The sequence below is a fragment of the Eptesicus fuscus genome, chromosome 1, assembly GCF_027574615.1.
Source record: "Eptesicus fuscus isolate TK198812 chromosome 1, DD_ASM_mEF_20220401, whole genome shotgun sequence".
In the NCBI taxonomy this organism is placed as follows: domain Eukaryota; kingdom Metazoa; phylum Chordata; class Mammalia; order Chiroptera; family Vespertilionidae; genus Eptesicus; species Eptesicus fuscus.
In genome coordinates this window covers 107,814,691-107,831,190 of record NC_072473.1, presented here as the reverse complement: position 1 = coordinate 107,831,190, position 16,500 = coordinate 107,814,691, and the positions used below count along the sequence as shown (strand labels likewise).

Sequence of the window (16,500 nt, the reverse complement as noted above, 5' to 3'; positions counted from 1 at the left end):
AGCAAGATAAAATCCATCCAACCCCCGAAATATCCTAACACCTCCTAAGGCTTTAAAGAAGGGTCCTTAACATTTCCCCTGACACCCTGCCTGGGTTCAAACTTCAACTCCCAGGGTTCGCCCAAATCCCTCCCTTTGCTGTCATCTAATGAATATGCAAATAAACATAATTGGCAGCCAATGGCGTAGGTTCTGGTCACATGGTGCCGGTGGTAGGTGAGCGAACAGAAGTTGTGTGTCGGTGAACACAGATAGCTCTCAGTCTGAGGCGAGCGCTAGAGTGAGCGTGGACGGATGCTTGGGCAGTAGTGTCTGTGGCAGCGGCGGCAGTAGTGGTGGCAGAAGAGAGGAAGGGGGAGGGCCCCGAGGGCTACGCACGCTAACACTTTCAAGTTCCCTTGGAGGGAAAGGAGGTGGGGCTGCAGAAAGAGGAGGCCAGGGGCAGTTTCATCTGTCCAGTCTCATCTCCCTCTCTCCTCTGGCTCTCTTCGCCCTGGCTCTGCGAGAGTTGAGGGTTCGGGTGGCAGCACGCAGCAGTGAGGGCCAGGAGAGCAGGGAACAGAGCCAGGGGCGAGGAGGAAGATGCCCATCCTGCTGTTCCTTATAGACACGTCCGCCTCTATGAACCAGCGCACTGACTTGGGCACCTCCTATTTGGACATTGCCAAAGGTGCTGTGGAGTTATTTTTGAAGGTAAAGGGAAGGGAGGGGAGAGATGGGAAGATCTCCCGTGGGGGTGGGGGTGGGGTGGATTTAGGTGCTTCTGTAACGTTTGTGTTGCCCTTTCCTCCCTCCTTCCCTTCGCGGGCCCCCTCTGTCATCCCTCTCCCGCAGCTGCGCGCCCGGGACCCAGCCAGCCGCGGAGACAGGTACATGCTGGTCACCTACGACGAACCCCCGTACTGCATCAAGGTAAAGGGGCCATCAAGAGAGTGAGGCGACCAGGAATGGGAGCCAGTGGGCTGGGGCAGCTTCCCTTCCTCGCCCCCGCCAGAGCCGTCCTGCGTCGCCGGAGGGACGTGGGGAGGGGCGGGAGGCGCAGAAGGCTGGCTGAGCGGTGCTGTCGGTGGTTTCAGAGCCTCTTTGGCGCCCGGGGTCAGGGGAGGGGCAGCCCTGGGGAGAAACCACAGGAGAGCCTGACCGGTGGCGGCGGCGACCGCAGTGGCCATGGAAGATGGCGGACATTTTGCTTTTGTATGAGCCAGAGAGGGAGACTGTGGGCGCCGCTGAGATGGAAAGGAGGGAGAGGTGGGAGGGGAAGAGACCCGCCCCTTCGGGGTGCACCCCGCGCGACTGTGACCAAGGGGAAGGGCGAGCCTGCGACTCCGCCCCAGGTGCTCTGGCCCGCGCGGGCTTCCCTGAAGCCCGGGCTCCACCTCTGGCCCCTCCTTCCTCCCCACTCCCGCTCCCCGCAGCTTCCCCTCTTCCACCCCCCTCCGCTGCTGCTTCTCTCTCCCCCCTCCCTCCCACTTTCCTCCTGCTCCCTCCACCCCCTTCCTGCTGAGAGCGTGGCAGCGTCTGCCACTGGCCTTCAAAGATTAGAGTACTGCTTTTGCACTTCTGTGGTCTTTAACCCACCCCGCGCAATGGAAAATCTGTCCTCTGAGCAAGCTTCTCAACCCCCAGACCAGAGAAACTCTTTTCGTTTCTTCTTCCTAATTGTTTGGTTACCTTAGCTACTGTTAGTGTTCCATTTGAGACTAGCCGTGAGGGGGTGGGGCGGGGAGATGCCCAGTCGGAACCCACAGGAGGCAGAGCTTTTTAGGGACCTAGCCTACCTATTTACAACATGTTAGGTTTGTGTTAGCCTTGTAGGGGTTTGTCCAGTGGAAAAGAAAGGAAGGACTCAACTAAGCGCAGTTATCATAGTAAAATTGGATGATTTGATCCAAAGGATTCTGACCTACAGGAGAAAAGTAGGGAGGACTTCACCTCCATGGGGTAGTTAATATATGTTACTAACGGAGAGGAGATCAAGAATCGCTTTGCCTGCAGTGACCCGATGAAATTGAATTCAGACTATTAAATCAACCTGGGTAAGAGTCCTGTTTGTATATTGAACCTTAAAAAAATACATTACCGTAATCCTTGAAGTCTTTTGCTGGACTCCCTCATTTTCTTAGAATTATCTTAATAGTGTTGGGGAAATGCCATTTGGATGTGTTGTAATTTGTTTTAGTCAAGTATGGTATTTATAAGAACGGAAACTACCAAACTGAATAGTTGGTCAAGGAAAGTGTTCTTTCAGAAAGAAAACCAAAGGGGAAAACATAATAGACAAAAAAGGGAGGCTTTAACTTTGTAATTCTTAGTTTCCAATAACAGTTTGATTAGTAGGTTCCCTTTAAAAACTTCTGGTTTTGATACTTTCTTTTTGGTTTTTGATTTATCTATTTAGAAAAATGGAGCAAGTAGACATCTTTCAAAATACCATAATCTTTTTTAAAATGTCTTTCCCAAAAGGGTGTGACCATTTCTTCCACTTAGAAGAGCAGATGTTTGTACATCCTAAGTCTGAAGGTCTACACCCCTTGAGTACTGATACAGATAATAACCCACCATTTACAGTGTGGCCACTTAAAGGATACACTACAAAGCAATGTGCCTTTTCTTTTCTTTAAAGGAACCACTTATTCAGCATTTTTCTGAACGCCAAGACCCATAATTTAAAAAGGGGTTTGAACAAACATAAACAAACTCATAGATACAGACACCAGAAATTTTTTTAAAGTAAAAATGGGTTTTGACCCATAAAACTTTCATGGCAATATTTACAGAATCTTTGGAAAGGAAAAATAAAGTCTCACTACCACCCCCTTTAACAACCATCATCATACTTTTTACCTAGAATTGTAATCACAGTGTACATATTACTTTGTGTTCTGCTTTTTCTACCTATAATGTCCCATGAATTTTTCTGGGCTGCCACATAGTCTTCATACTTAAAATATTTAGTGGCTGTGTAATTTATCCATGGTATTTTAGAGGCTCGAGATAGTTCTGTGAACAGAGGGGGGAAGTTGAATATTGTTTTTAATGGAAATTTCATCTGATAGCTCTTTTTATCCTGCCATCTTACATACTTCATTTTTTCCTAAAGTAAAAAACAGCCTTCTTCCCATTTGAGTTTGATCTTTTTTCCTTATGTAGGTATGGAAAGATACTTTCTGTAATACCTTTAATTACCAATCATAAATTATTTTCTTTTTAGTCTTTATGTTTTTCCAAGGTTATTCAGGTTTTTCATTTTAATCTTACATGATAATTACATGTTCTAGGAAATAGTTAACGATCTTAATGATGCTCTTGTCATGTTGCTATCTATACCTGAATTACTAATGACATGCCATCATTTGGGAGCGTTTTCTTTTTCTGAGTCTCTTTCAGCCACTCCCTCCTGCTTACCCCCAACCTGCCCCGAAGCATGTGGTAACTATTTGTTCTTTAGCTGTTAGGATCTAGCCATTTTGGAAGCTCTGAAATTTTAGAACAGCTGGGGAATTTTTCTTAAAATTTAGTCTAGTCTTTCATTTGCTCATAGCTAGGAGCCATAAATATCTGTTTTCTGTCACACTGATTATCAAATAGTTCTTCCTTTTATTGTTGGCAGACATCTTAGTTCCTCAGGTCTTTTCAGCAAAGTGATGTTAGGGTTTGATTTGTAGCTTATTTTTATGCAGAATAATGTGAAACGTATTTTTCAATTTCTCTGTGGTTGGAGGGCAATTGTTTTGATCTCTTCTCAAAATAGCTTTTAATTTTGGGGATCTTGGTTATATTCAACTGTAAACACTGCAAAATGAAAGTTTTTTTTTCCCTACTAGATGATTCAATTCTGTCAGTGTTGCTACAGGCATAAGTTGTACATTTAGTTGGGAGATTTTTTCCCTAATAGGCATGGAACTATTCCCAGTATATCCACTTACAAGCTCTGACAATAAATCTTGTTGTGAAAAGTTACTGTGACTGGAACTTTTCACTAATGTATACTGTGGAGTATGTGAATATAGTATTTCACCTAGGACTTAGTAACTTCTTGCTGCACACCCCTTAGGACATGGATATATGCTCTTTTAAAATTAGTCATACCTGTTACTTGCAGTCAGCTTTGGATGGATGGAATTAAGTTTGATTGGGGGGACCATATAAAAATCATATGAAATTTAAGCATTTGTGCTACATCTGTTTCAAGTGTTGCTTTGCAGGCAAGTTTTATACGCACAGTGTCACAAATGTTAACACTACATTTATACAATGGTATCTTTAGTGTATGCTAGGATGAGACTAATATTTTAAAATTTCCAGTGTATCCTCATAAGACTAAAACATGGTTTTAAAAGTGGGGTTTTGGTATAATAGTTAATAGTTTTGTCAGTGGTTTTGCTGTCTTCTCATATGTTTTGTTTTGCTATGAATCAAACTTTCTTTCTATTCACTGAATAGCAGAGGTAAACTTGTCACTACTACTGACTCTGGGTAAATTAAGGGCATCAAGAAGAAAGTGAGCCATCACCCCAATAAGTTCAATAAAAAATAAAAAGAATCAAAATAGTTTGATGTTTGCAGTTAGTTTCTTAAAATTAATTTAGATTGGAAGAAATGCTATTTAAACATAAAAGCAAGTCACTTTTCTAGAAATCGCAAAACACATGGATTTTTTTAAAATAGGAAGACTTGTTTCAAAGAAACAGCCTAAGTCTGTAATTTGAAAACACAGAGCATTTGAAAAAAGTGAAATTTTCCCTTAAGTGTTGCTTTTTCAAGTCCTTAAACTTTGCTTACTGTTATCTGCATGACTTTGTCAACATGTATCAGTAAAAGGTAGCATTTTGGCTTATAGATTTAAGAAGTAAACTTTTTTTATGATCTCGGCTCCTAACATTTATTGGTATTTTAACTAAAATATAACGTTTTCATATGCCCTTGAGTATATTTTATGGGTGTTATTTGGAAAAGGAGCTACTTTTAGGGGAGTATTTAATTGTGGTTGGAAGGCAAAGAAGTGCTTTTGGGTGAAACAGTAGCAACATGGCCTGTGAGAGCAACCTGAGAGAATGGAAGGGGCAATTAAAACTTAAAATGCCACAAAGGCAGTGTATTGACTTATATAATGAATTGTTTTCTTTTGTGATCTTGCTTCCTTTTCACCTTCCTCGTTGGCCATTTGAAGCATATGATGATAGTTATTTTGAAATAATAAAAGGGTACATAAACCATCAACAAAATTAAAAGGCCATCTACTGAATGGGAGGAAATATTTACAAGTCATATATCTGATAAGGGATTAATATCCAAAATATACAAAGAGCTCATACAACTTAATCAATAGCAAAAAAAACAATTGGATAAAATAAATGGGCAAAGGATCTGAATAGACATTTTTTAAAGAGGACATACAGATGCCCAACAGGTACATGAAAAGATGCTCAATATCACTAGTCATCAGAGGGTTGCAAATCAAAACCACAATGAGATATCACCTTACACCTGTTAGAATGGCTATCATAAAAAAGACACATGTGTTGGCTAAGCTGTGAAGAAAAGGCACCCTTGTGCACTGTTGGTGGGAATGTAAATTGGTTCAGCCGCTATGGAAAAAAAAATATGGAAGTTCCTTAGAAAATTAAAAATAGAACTACACACACACACACACACACACACACACACACACACACACACACAATAGAACTACAATGCAACCCAGCAATTCTACTTCTGGGTATTTATCTGAAGAAAATGAAAACACATACTTGAAAGATATATGTACTCCCTTGTTCACTACAGCATTAATTACAATAGTTAAGATACGGCAACAATCTAAGTGTCCACTGATGGATAAATGGATACAGAAAATATGATTATACTGAAGTTCCTCCATATTTATGCCACTAAATTGATAATTCTTAAAATACAGTAAAGTAAAATAGAAAGTCATTTCCCTACTAAAAATCTTTAAGTACCCTTCCATTACATTTCAGAATAAAAACCCAACTCCTTAACCTGGCCTCCAAGGCCTTCATAATCTTTTATCATACTTTTTCAATAGTGTCTCCCCACGTTCTTCTCTTCTGGACCTCAGGTGCCAACCATGATAAGAAATTAGGCCATCAACTCACTCTGCCTCTTCCTTCTGTGCCATTGCATGTGTTGTTCCCTCTGCCTGGGACACAATGGTCAGTCTGATATGCCTTAATTCATCATTCTACATTCTCAAAAGTCATCCTGTTCTGCCCTATCCCTACTCCAAACAGTGTAAGAACTCCCATTGTGATTTCTTAACACTTTGTCCAATCCTTAACTATAGCAGTTAGCATGTTATATAGTGATAGTGTTCATGTATCCCTAATATGAGCTCTTTAAGTGCACACATTTGCACTTCTCTATATTTGACCCCATGTACCTAAGGAGTGTCTAGATTTTAGTGGGTACTCAATAAATTGGCGGGGGGTTGGGGGAGGGAGTGATTTCACATAATACATGAGTGTGAAAGCTACCCAGTCCTCCCCTCCCATTTTCACTACTCTTCTCCAGAGGGTGATCCCCATAACAATTTGATATGTTTAATATTTATTACAGCCAGAGTTTTCACTTAGGTTCAAGTTTTATAATATAGTAGAATCATATTTTTATAAGAACAGTGTATATGTGTCCCCTTTCTTTTGTTTACTGAAGTATAATTAATATACAGTAAAATATATCAATCTTAATGACTTGATGCATTTTTATATCTTAGTACATTCATGTAACTAAGATGCAGAACATTTCCATCTATATAATAAAAGCCTAAGTGGCTGTTATAGCGGAACAACCAAAATGACCAGTCGCTATGATGAGCACTGACCACCAGTGGGCAGATGCTCAACGCAGGAGCTGCCCCTTGATAGTCAGTGTGCTCCCACAGGGGGAGTGCTCCTCAGCCAGAAGCCGGGCTCACGGCTGGCAAGCACAGTGGCAGTGGTGGGAACCTCTCCCACCTCCACGGCAGTGCTAAGGAGCAGCGAGCAGGCAGGCGGTAAGGAGCGAGGGGTCCCAGACTGTGAGAGGGATGTCTGACTGCCGGCTTAGGCCTGATCCCTGGCAGGTGGACATTCCCCTGAGGGGTCCCAGGCTGCGAGAGGGTGCAGGCTGGGCTGAGGGACCCCCCCCCCCACTAGTGCACAAATTTCATGCACCAGGCCTCTAGTTAATCTATAAAATGCCTCTTGCTTATTTGGGCAATCTCTTTCTACCCTACTGATAACTGTTGGTCTGACGTTTATCAGCAATGTAGTGATATGATCAAAATGCTGTTTCTGGTAGATAAGTCTGAGAGTGGTTGTACAGCATTCTAAGTACTCATTTACCATATGTTTATTGAGCACACTCTCTGGACCACGCTTTATTAGAGGGGCTTAAAATGATAACAGGAAAGACCTGGCCCAAGGGGAAATCAGAATAGTAAAATAGTCCTACTCATCAAGGGTCTTGAGAATAGTCATTGAAGAAAGGTGACCAGATGTGGATTAAGGTGGAAGATATTTCAAGAACAGTGGACTCTGAACCAACAGATTGGAGGTGGGGAGGGAGGATGGACAGGACCCACTGAGAATTCCGTTTATCTAGTCAAGATTGTAACTGGTTGAGACTGGATCACAAAAGAGCTTTGAAACCTACAAGCTATAGTTTATACACTTCTCCCGGGATAAAGGGCTATGGATGGATTTAAGAGAAATAGGGCAAGGCTTGCTGTCTATGTAATTGTTTGGTTATTACATAGAAGCAAATATTGAGGCGGGCTGGGGAGAGGGAAGAATTAAAGATGGGGAAAACCCAAAAGATGTAGTTGGAATTGCCTAGTATTGCATTAGTGCTGGCCACTTGACAGCTTTTGGCCTCGAGTTAGGGATTAGAGTGGGAGGGATGGCAGAAGGTCAGGGCCACATGTAAGGAAAAGGCAAATAATTGTGCTTTTCAGTTTGCCTTCACTTCAGGAAGATAATTAGAATGACTCAGGAGACAGGTTTCTTCATTTCAAAGTGGCCCAACATTACAGCTGTTCCACATCTCAGGGAGAAATGTACTTTTCAGAGAAAGGCAGGTTTGAAGGACCCTTCCTATGGGGGGATGGCAAGGCTGGGGAGAGACTGGGTTGAATAAGGAAACCCACTAGTTTAGGTCCTTAAATGAAAAGCTCCTGGTGAACATGGCCTTCACTAAGAGTTTAAATGAGAGATCCAGGCAGTTTCTGTGTTTGCATATTGGAAGTTTGGAATGTACTCTCTCCTGGATACAATGTTCTACATGGTGATTAGGTTCCCAGATCTTTCTCCCCAGGAAAGCTTTTTTTAAATCCTCACCTGAGGATATTTTTTCCATTGATTTTTAGAGAGAGAGAAAAAAAGGGTAGGAGGGAGAGAGAGAGAGGAGATACTTTCATTGGTTGCCACCCACATGTGCAGGGGCGGGGGGTGGGGCTAATGGTGAGCTATTTTTAACCCTTAATGTCACTTAGCCATATAACTATTGTGTTTGTTATTGTTTGGGTTTCCAAGGTGATTTGTTAATAACACATCCTTCCCCCTCTTCCTCAAAACTCTGGTGGGCTAGTGGTCCCAGTGAGGGGATGGGGACATTATAAGGGCTCCATCAAAGAGGGTGAAAGGCTGAGGTGGCAGTGAGGGTGGGCATGGCTCTTCAAATATACCAGTCATTCATACTTTAGATTAGGCTGTATTTACACTGTTTGGTACAGCATCCACTAGCCACGAGTGGTCATTGAGCACTCGAAAGGCAACTAGTCTGAATCAAGATTATGTTGTAAGTGTAAATTAAGCACTAGATTTTGAAGACTCAGTAAAATCTACACTAATAAAAGAGAAACATGCAAATTAACCATGACTCTGCTACACCCACAGCCAATCAGGAGCGAGTATGCAAATTAACCCAACAAACATGGCAGCAGCAACAGAGCTGGAGTGAGCAGGAGGCTTGGGTTGCCCGCAGCGATGGAGGAAGCCAAGTTTCCCACCCGTCCTGGCCAGCCCTGGCCTCCACTCAAGGCTACAAAGTTTCAATTATAGAAGATAAATAAATCCCAGATACCTGCTTCCAGCTGGCCCTGGCCTCTGCTCAAGGAGGTGCTGAAAAAAAGAAAGAAAGAAAGAAAAAGAAAGAAAGAAAGAAAGAAAGAAAAGAAAGAAAGAAAAAAAGAAAGAAAGAAAGAAAGAAAGAAAAAAAGCCCCTTACCCAAGCTGGCCACACCCCCATGGGGTGAGGGTCCCCACTGGGGGGCCTGGCCAGCTTGCAAACAGCCATCAGCCTCTCACCCAGGCTGGCCAGGCACCCCAGTGGGGACCCCCACCCTGAAGCGGGTGTGGCCAGCCTGAAAACGGCCCTCAGCCCCTCACCCAGGCTGGCCACGCCCCATGGAATAAGAGTCCCCGCTGGGGGGTGTGGCCAACCTGCAAACAGCCATCAGCCCCTCACCCAGGCTGGCCAGGCACCTCAGCAGGGACCCCCACCCTGAAGGGGGTGTGGCCAGCTTGAAAACAGCCCTCTGCCCCTCACCCAGGCTGGCCACACACCCCCAGCAAGGAACCTCACCCCATGGGGGAATGGCCAGCCTGCAAACCACCACAGGCCCCTCGCCCAGGCTGCACCATGCCCCAAGGGAACACCCACCCTGATCTGGGACACCCTTCAGGGCAAACCAGCCAGCCCCCACCCATGCACCAGGACTCTATCTATACTAATAAAAGGGTAATATACTAATTAGACTGGGAGACCTTCCAGGAGACCTTCCGGACATTTTTCTGGACAAAGCCATGGTGGCGGGGCCGAGGTAGAGGCGGTTAGAGGCCAAGAGGGGAGGGCAGTTGTGGATGATCAGACCAGGATGGGACGGCAGTTGTGGGTGAGCAGGCTGGTGGGGAGGGCCATTGGAGGTGATCAGGCTGGCAGAGGGGGAAGTTGGGGGTGAGCATAACAGCAGGGGGGCCAGTTGGGGGCGAGCAGGCTGTCATTGGGGGTCAGTTGGGGATGATCAGGTCAGCAGGGGGCAGTTGGGGGCGAGCAGGCCAGCAGGGGAGGTAGTTGGGGGCAAGCACACTGGCATGGGGGCAGTTGGGGGTGATCAGGCTGGCAGGGGGCATTTGGGGGCAAGCAGGCCAGTGGCAGGGGAAAGTAGGGGTCGAGCAGGCCAGCAGGCAAAGTGGTTAGGGGCAATCAGGCAGGCAGGCAGGTAGGTGAGCGGTTAGGAACCAGCAGTCCCGGATTGCGAGAAGGATGTCTGACTGCTGGTTTAGGCCCAATCCCTGTAAACTGACAGTAGGACATCCTTCGAGGGGTCCCAGATTAGAGAGGGTGCAGGCCGGGCTGAGGGACACCCCACCCCATGCACGAATTTCATGCACCGGGCCTCTAGTATATAATTAACAATTTCTAATTGATCACAAGTTTAAATAGTATTTTTACATATTAGGTGAAGTAAAATATATTAATTTCACCTGTTTGTTTCTATTTTTAATGTGGCTACGTGAAAATATAAAATTACATATGTGGCTTGCATTATATTTCTATTAGACAGATGTGTTGGACTATATGCTTTCTTAAAAAATTTATGATGTTCATATCCTAGAAATTACTTCTGAAGGGGGATCCTTTCTCTCACAGTTCTGTTCAAATGAACTGTGACATATTAGACTCATTTGTGCATAAAAGGTTATCATACAATTCAGAGTTGATGGGTTGATAACCCTTGGTCCTGGAGCAAAAATATGAAAGCATCCCATTCTTGGTTGTATTTAAAGCCAGTTTGGTTGCTAGGACCTTGGATATAGTTGGTGATCCAACTGGTTGGGTTAGAATTTTTTTTCCTGGGCTAAGTACAATTAAAGATACATGTGAGCTCCTAATGTAACTACAGTAATTCAGAATTCTGTTTGTAATATGTGCTCACCAGTAGCACTAAAAATGTTCCATGATTTCAGTGTTAATAGAAATATTTAGCATATCTCTTATTAGAATTACATAACTACTTGGCTCAAGAATTCCCAGGAGCAGTATTCATCAAGAAAAGTAAACTAGCCCTAACCGGTTTGGCTCAGTGGATAGAGCGTCGGCCTTTGGACTGAAGGGTCCCAGGTTCGATTCTGGTCAAGGGCATGTACCTTGGCTGCGGGCACATCCCCAGTAGGGGGTGTGCAGGAGGCAGCTGATCGATGTTTCTCTCTCATCAATGTTTCTAACTCTCTATCCTCTCCCTTCCTCTCTGTAAAAAATCAATAAAATATAGTTTTTTAAAAAGTACACTAAAGGATAAATTATCCAGCTTGGCATAATGTAAAACCTGTAAAACAAAGAGGAGTTTGTATCACTGCTCTTATTGAAGGTTTTCTTGATGTTCCCTAGCAGAGACCTTGTCTTATATAATGGGAAGTCATCAGTCGCATTAAAAGAATGGGAAAGGTCCAGATCCACACAACATGATTATTACTTTCTCTGAACTTAGTCCTCTTAATGGGGATTGCAGAAGTGACTGTGTGATTTTTTTTGTTACTGTAATGGCTCCCATTTAGGGAATAATATTGGTGTTTAATTCTGAGGCTGAGTGAAAGTAGAGATGTGCTGATGAATAGCATGCATAGGAGGTAGAACCATTTTATGCCCTAGTTTTGGGTCCTCCTAAAACCCATCTTATAGTCAAGGGTGTTATTTAGCTTTTACCAATATGATTTGACTTATATGTACTTCCTTGTAATAATGAACAATAATATAATAGCTTTCTAATGATGATAGTAGCTGACATTTATTGAGTAATACTTATGCACAGGGCAGTGTGCCAATGAATATGAAGTGCATATTTCATTTATCTTCTCAACAATCCTACGTTGTAGGTACTATTATTATCTCCATTTAGCAGACAAGGAAACCGGGGCCCAGAGAGGTTAAGTAACACAGCTGAATAGTAACCCAGGTCTGTCTCTATTCCAGAGTCTTAAGTAATGAGCCACTATCAATCATGGTACAACATTCCTTTTAATAACTTCTCACTGGTATTTTCTCTTTATGATATACTAGAGGCCTGGTGCACGAATTCATGCATGGGTGGGGTCCGGCCAACCCACCACAATCAGGGCCAATGGGGCCAGGCCAGTGAGGTCATGTGGGAGGTTGGCCGGCTGGCCCTGATCCCGATCGGGGTGGGGGGGCCTATCCGGGGTGGGACCGGCCAGGGGGAGGGGCTGCAGATGGTTTGTTGGCTGGCCCTGCCCCGTGATGGAACTCCTGGTTGAACTCCTGGTAGAGGGGACAATTTGCATATTAGCCTTTTATTATATAGGATGCCCTGGAGGCATGTTTTTAAGAATTGTCTTGCTGTTTTTTATAGTTGCTTTTGATATAACAGTGTTTGGTATTATAGCAAGCACTCAATGAATTTTGGTATTATAGCAAGCACTCAATGAATAAAGTTTATTATCCCAATGTTACCATTTTTATTATTTTTCTGACTACTTAGGTGAATATCATAGTGCATTTGTTAAACACTTTGGCCTTTGATGTCTCACAGTTATGCCTCTACTTAGGGACAGATGTGGAATTGTTGGAACTCTTAGCTGATGGAACTTGAGATAGTATGTATATTTTGGGAGTGAAGTTTGAGGAGTGGGACCTAAAATGAATAGAACTATAGGAAAGATGGTGCGAAGCCTGAAAAAGCAACAGGATAATCCTTCGCTATCACAGTGGCCTCCAAAAACTGATTTGCCATCTTCACTTTATCAATCTCATGATAAATATTTTTCTAGTAGGGAAAAGAAAGACATTCAATGTACTCCACAGTAACCATTTAGTTTATCTTAATCCACAATCTGTAGGGGAATCAGAAGTGATTTTGTGAAAGCCCTGAATGCACAATACCACCTTTGCAGAGTTTTATGTATCAGCCTGTGCCTCACCTAATGGTGCAGTCTTCATTTCATCCAGATCTCCTATTCTCCTCAAGCCACTCCCCTGCCATAGCCAGATAGCTTTTTTTCCTTTCTGCTTAATTAGGTTGGTAAGGGGTACATTTCAGAGAAAGAATGGAGATGCTGCCAAATCAGCCACTGGGGGCTTAACCAGAAGACTTTTGTGCTAATGTGCCAGATGTTGTAGAAAAAGTAGAGTTCTGCATCTCAAACTATATTCACCTGATTAGATTATTCCTTAATGGCAGTTACTCTTTCATTATTTATATCCTGCCCTGAAGTTTGAGTAGTCCAGTAAACTTAGTACCAAGAGCCAAACTCTGGACTTGAATGCTATTGAACAAAAGACTTGAAACATTTATGTGTGTGCAAGTAAGGAACAGTACTAGTGAGAAAAGTAAATATGGTTTATTAAGGTCTTTGGATTTATTATATAGCTCCTTGGGCCAATTTACTAATGTTTATTCTCTTTGCCCTTGACTACATTTGAAACTGTTAATACTCCTTCCTTCCTTCCAGAAACTTATCACCTCCTCTATTCTGTTTCTCCACCCCTTTCTCTGATAAATCTTTCCCCTATCTTCCTAATTCTTTCCCTTGTGGAATGTATCCTGCCTCATTCATGGTTTCAAGTAGCCCTTCTACTTCAAGCATGTCAAACTCGTGGCCCGCGGGCCGCATGTGGCCCACAATGAATATTTTTGCAGCCCAGCCAATATAATGGTAGGTAAGAAACGTTTTAATAAAATTTTGTAACTTAATTTTTACAATATCCTGTTATACATAATTATTAATGACGAACTACAACGTTCCCTAATGACTGATTACTATAATTGTGTTGCATTCATTTTCCCTTATGCGCCTCATGTGCAGCCACACAATTTATCTCCACTAATACTAGCAGTGAATATTTTAGCAGCAGATTGCCAAAGCCATTAGTCTTGGACTGACTTGTTTGGTGTGCGCAACAGGAAATATTTTGCTTTCAGAGAACAAGAAAAATAGGTTTATTTGCGTTACGCTTATTAATTCAGTGTCTGGTAAGTTAATGTTCAAGAAAAATATTCTTTTATTAAAATGTTCTGTTATTTTATGTTAACGATTACTCATTTATTTCAGCCCTTTGTATTCAGCATGTCTCTACTAGTATGGAAATAAACCTACGTTTCTATGAAAATTGAAGTTTTTGTTTTTTCGTGGCCCACATAAACTTAAACCTTGTTTATCTGGCCCATGTTAGCCTTTGAGTTTGACATGCTAGTTCTACAATGTTGCCTCTCCATCTTAAGTTTCTCACCCAGGCATCTCTAGCTGACTACAGAACATCTACACCTGGCTATCTATCCTGCCATCAGCTCATACATAGTTAACACGTCTATATTCCCCATCTTTTAGTCACCCATAGATCCTATCCTTGCATCTTGTTCTAAGGCCCACCTGTCATCTCTTTGAAATATCTCTTACTTATATATGTTGCTTCAACTCAATTTCTGGGGCTATCACTTGAGTCTGGGTCCTGACCTTTTATGCTTTGACTACTATATCAGTCTTATATGTGCCTCTCCCAAGTACCTCCCAAATTCCTACACTCTACCCACACCAACTGTTAACTTTCTTAAAACGCTAGTTTTATCAAATCACAACCCCCCTCCCAAGCCATCGAAGACTGCCTACACCTATGAATGCCATTCTGAGCTCTCTGGGATCTGCTCCATATTCTATATAATAAAAGCCTAATATGCAAATTGTCCCCTTGACTGGGAGTTTGACCACTCACTATGATTGAGCTGACCACCAGGGGGTGGCACAGAACATGGCGGGCATTGGCGACATGGCACTGGCAGCGGGTGGCAGTGGAGGCACTGCTGGCACCCGATGGGCGCCAACAAGAGCAAGACTAGGTGGGATGGCGGAGCAAGTGAGCAGGTGGCACCAGGCCAAGGCGGGTGTGAGCGGGGCCCCATCGCCCTGCTGATTTCCCCGCAGATGGTGACCAGCAGCTGTAGCAGGGGCTGGGCTGCCATCCTAATGACTCATGGGGAGGGGGGCGTGCCTGGGGGCCCAGGTGCTGCCCAGGGCCCAGAGGTCAGCTTGGACCTGTCCTTCCATGCCAGACACTCTGGCTTTGATCGCCGGTCAGGCCTACGGACCTGAATTTCGTGCACTGGGCCTCTAGTGTCTATATAAACATTTCCCATCATTTTATCAAAGGATCCCTGTGATTCAGCCAGACCTGTCTTTCCCACCCTGTGAATTTGTCTCTTCCTTCCTGATGCCAGCCCTTAGAACACTGATTAATAAAAGGAAGAGGAAATACAAATCCAGAAGAGCTGGAGGCCTGGGGGAGGAGAACTTGCAAACTGAAAGCATTCCATTAAGAGTGTGACTTGAGGGGGAGGTGCTATTTTAATGATGAGGAGTTGCTGAAGGAAGAGGGAGGGAGCTGGTTATGACCTTTAGTGGTTGATTAGCCGGAACTAGACCAAAACATTTTGATTTAGATTGGCCTGAAGTTGCCTGGAGGCACTTCTGTTTAATCAGAAGCCCTAATCTCTCTTTGCATTCTCTACAGAAGGAAACCCACATAATTAGACAATAGTAATAGGATTCTAGGGAGAATATCTAGACTTTAATACAGACGCGGCATTAGAAAGATGGGAATCCCTCTTTTTTGTTTTGTTTTGGTAGGAGTCCCTCTTTTTTATTTCTTGTAGGAGAATGTTAAAAATATGAGGAGCAAAGCTCTCCATTTTTCTTTTTAATCCTCACTTGAGGATATTTTTTCTTTTTTTGAGGATATTTTTTCCATTGCTTTTCAGAGAGAGTGGGAGGGAGGGGGAGAAAGAGAGAAACATAGATGTGAGAGAGACACATGGACTGGTTGCCTTCTGCACTTACCCCAACAGGGTGTGGGGGAGAGGGAGCAGGGAAAGAACTGCAACCCAGGTACTAGCCCTTGATGAGAAACAAACCGCTCCCCGCCACCCTTCAGTGCTCCGGCTGAAGCTCTAATCCAAGCATGTCAAACTCAAAGGCTAACACGGGCCAGATAAACAAGGTTTAAGTTTATGTGGGCCACAAAAAAACAAAAACTTCAACTTTCATAGAAACGTAGGTTTATTTCCATACTAGTAGAGACATGCTGAATACAAAGGGCTGAAATAAATGAGTAATCGTTAACATAAAATAACAGAACATTTTAATAAAAAAATAATACTTGTCTTGAACATTAACTTACCAGACACTGAATTAATAAGTGTAACGCAAATAAACCTATTTTTTCTTGTTCTCTGAGAGCGAAATATTTCCTGTTGCGCACACCAAACAAGTCAGTCCCAGACTAATGACCTGGCAATTGGCTGCTAAAATATTCGCTGCTAGTATTAGTGGAGAGAAATGGTGCAGCTGCACATGAGGCGTGTAAGGGAAATGAATGCAACACGATTATAGTAATCAGTCATTAGCAAATGTTGTAGTTCATTATTAATAACTATGTATAACAGGATATTGTAAAAATTAAGTTACAAAATTTTATTAAAACGTTTCTTACATA

General features: G+C 43.1%; 1 protein-coding gene across 3 annotated transcripts in view; it reads left to right on the top strand.

Moving 5' to 3' along the window:
- Positions 1–582: 582 nt before the first annotated feature.
- The window catches only part of LOC103302098 (integrator complex subunit 6-like), a 68,535-nt gene continuing 52,617 nt past the window's right edge, over positions 583–16,500 (top strand). For 2 of the 3 annotated variants that reach the window (XM_028135985.2, XM_008159131.3), the window contains exons 1-2: positions 583–693; positions 835–912. In XM_028135985.2, coding sequence (XP_027991786.1) covers positions 583–693; positions 835–912 — 189 coding nt within the window. Of the gene's footprint in view, positions 913–16,500 lie in introns of all 3 variants that reach the window. The other variant, XM_054728869.1, reaches the window with a different exon arrangement.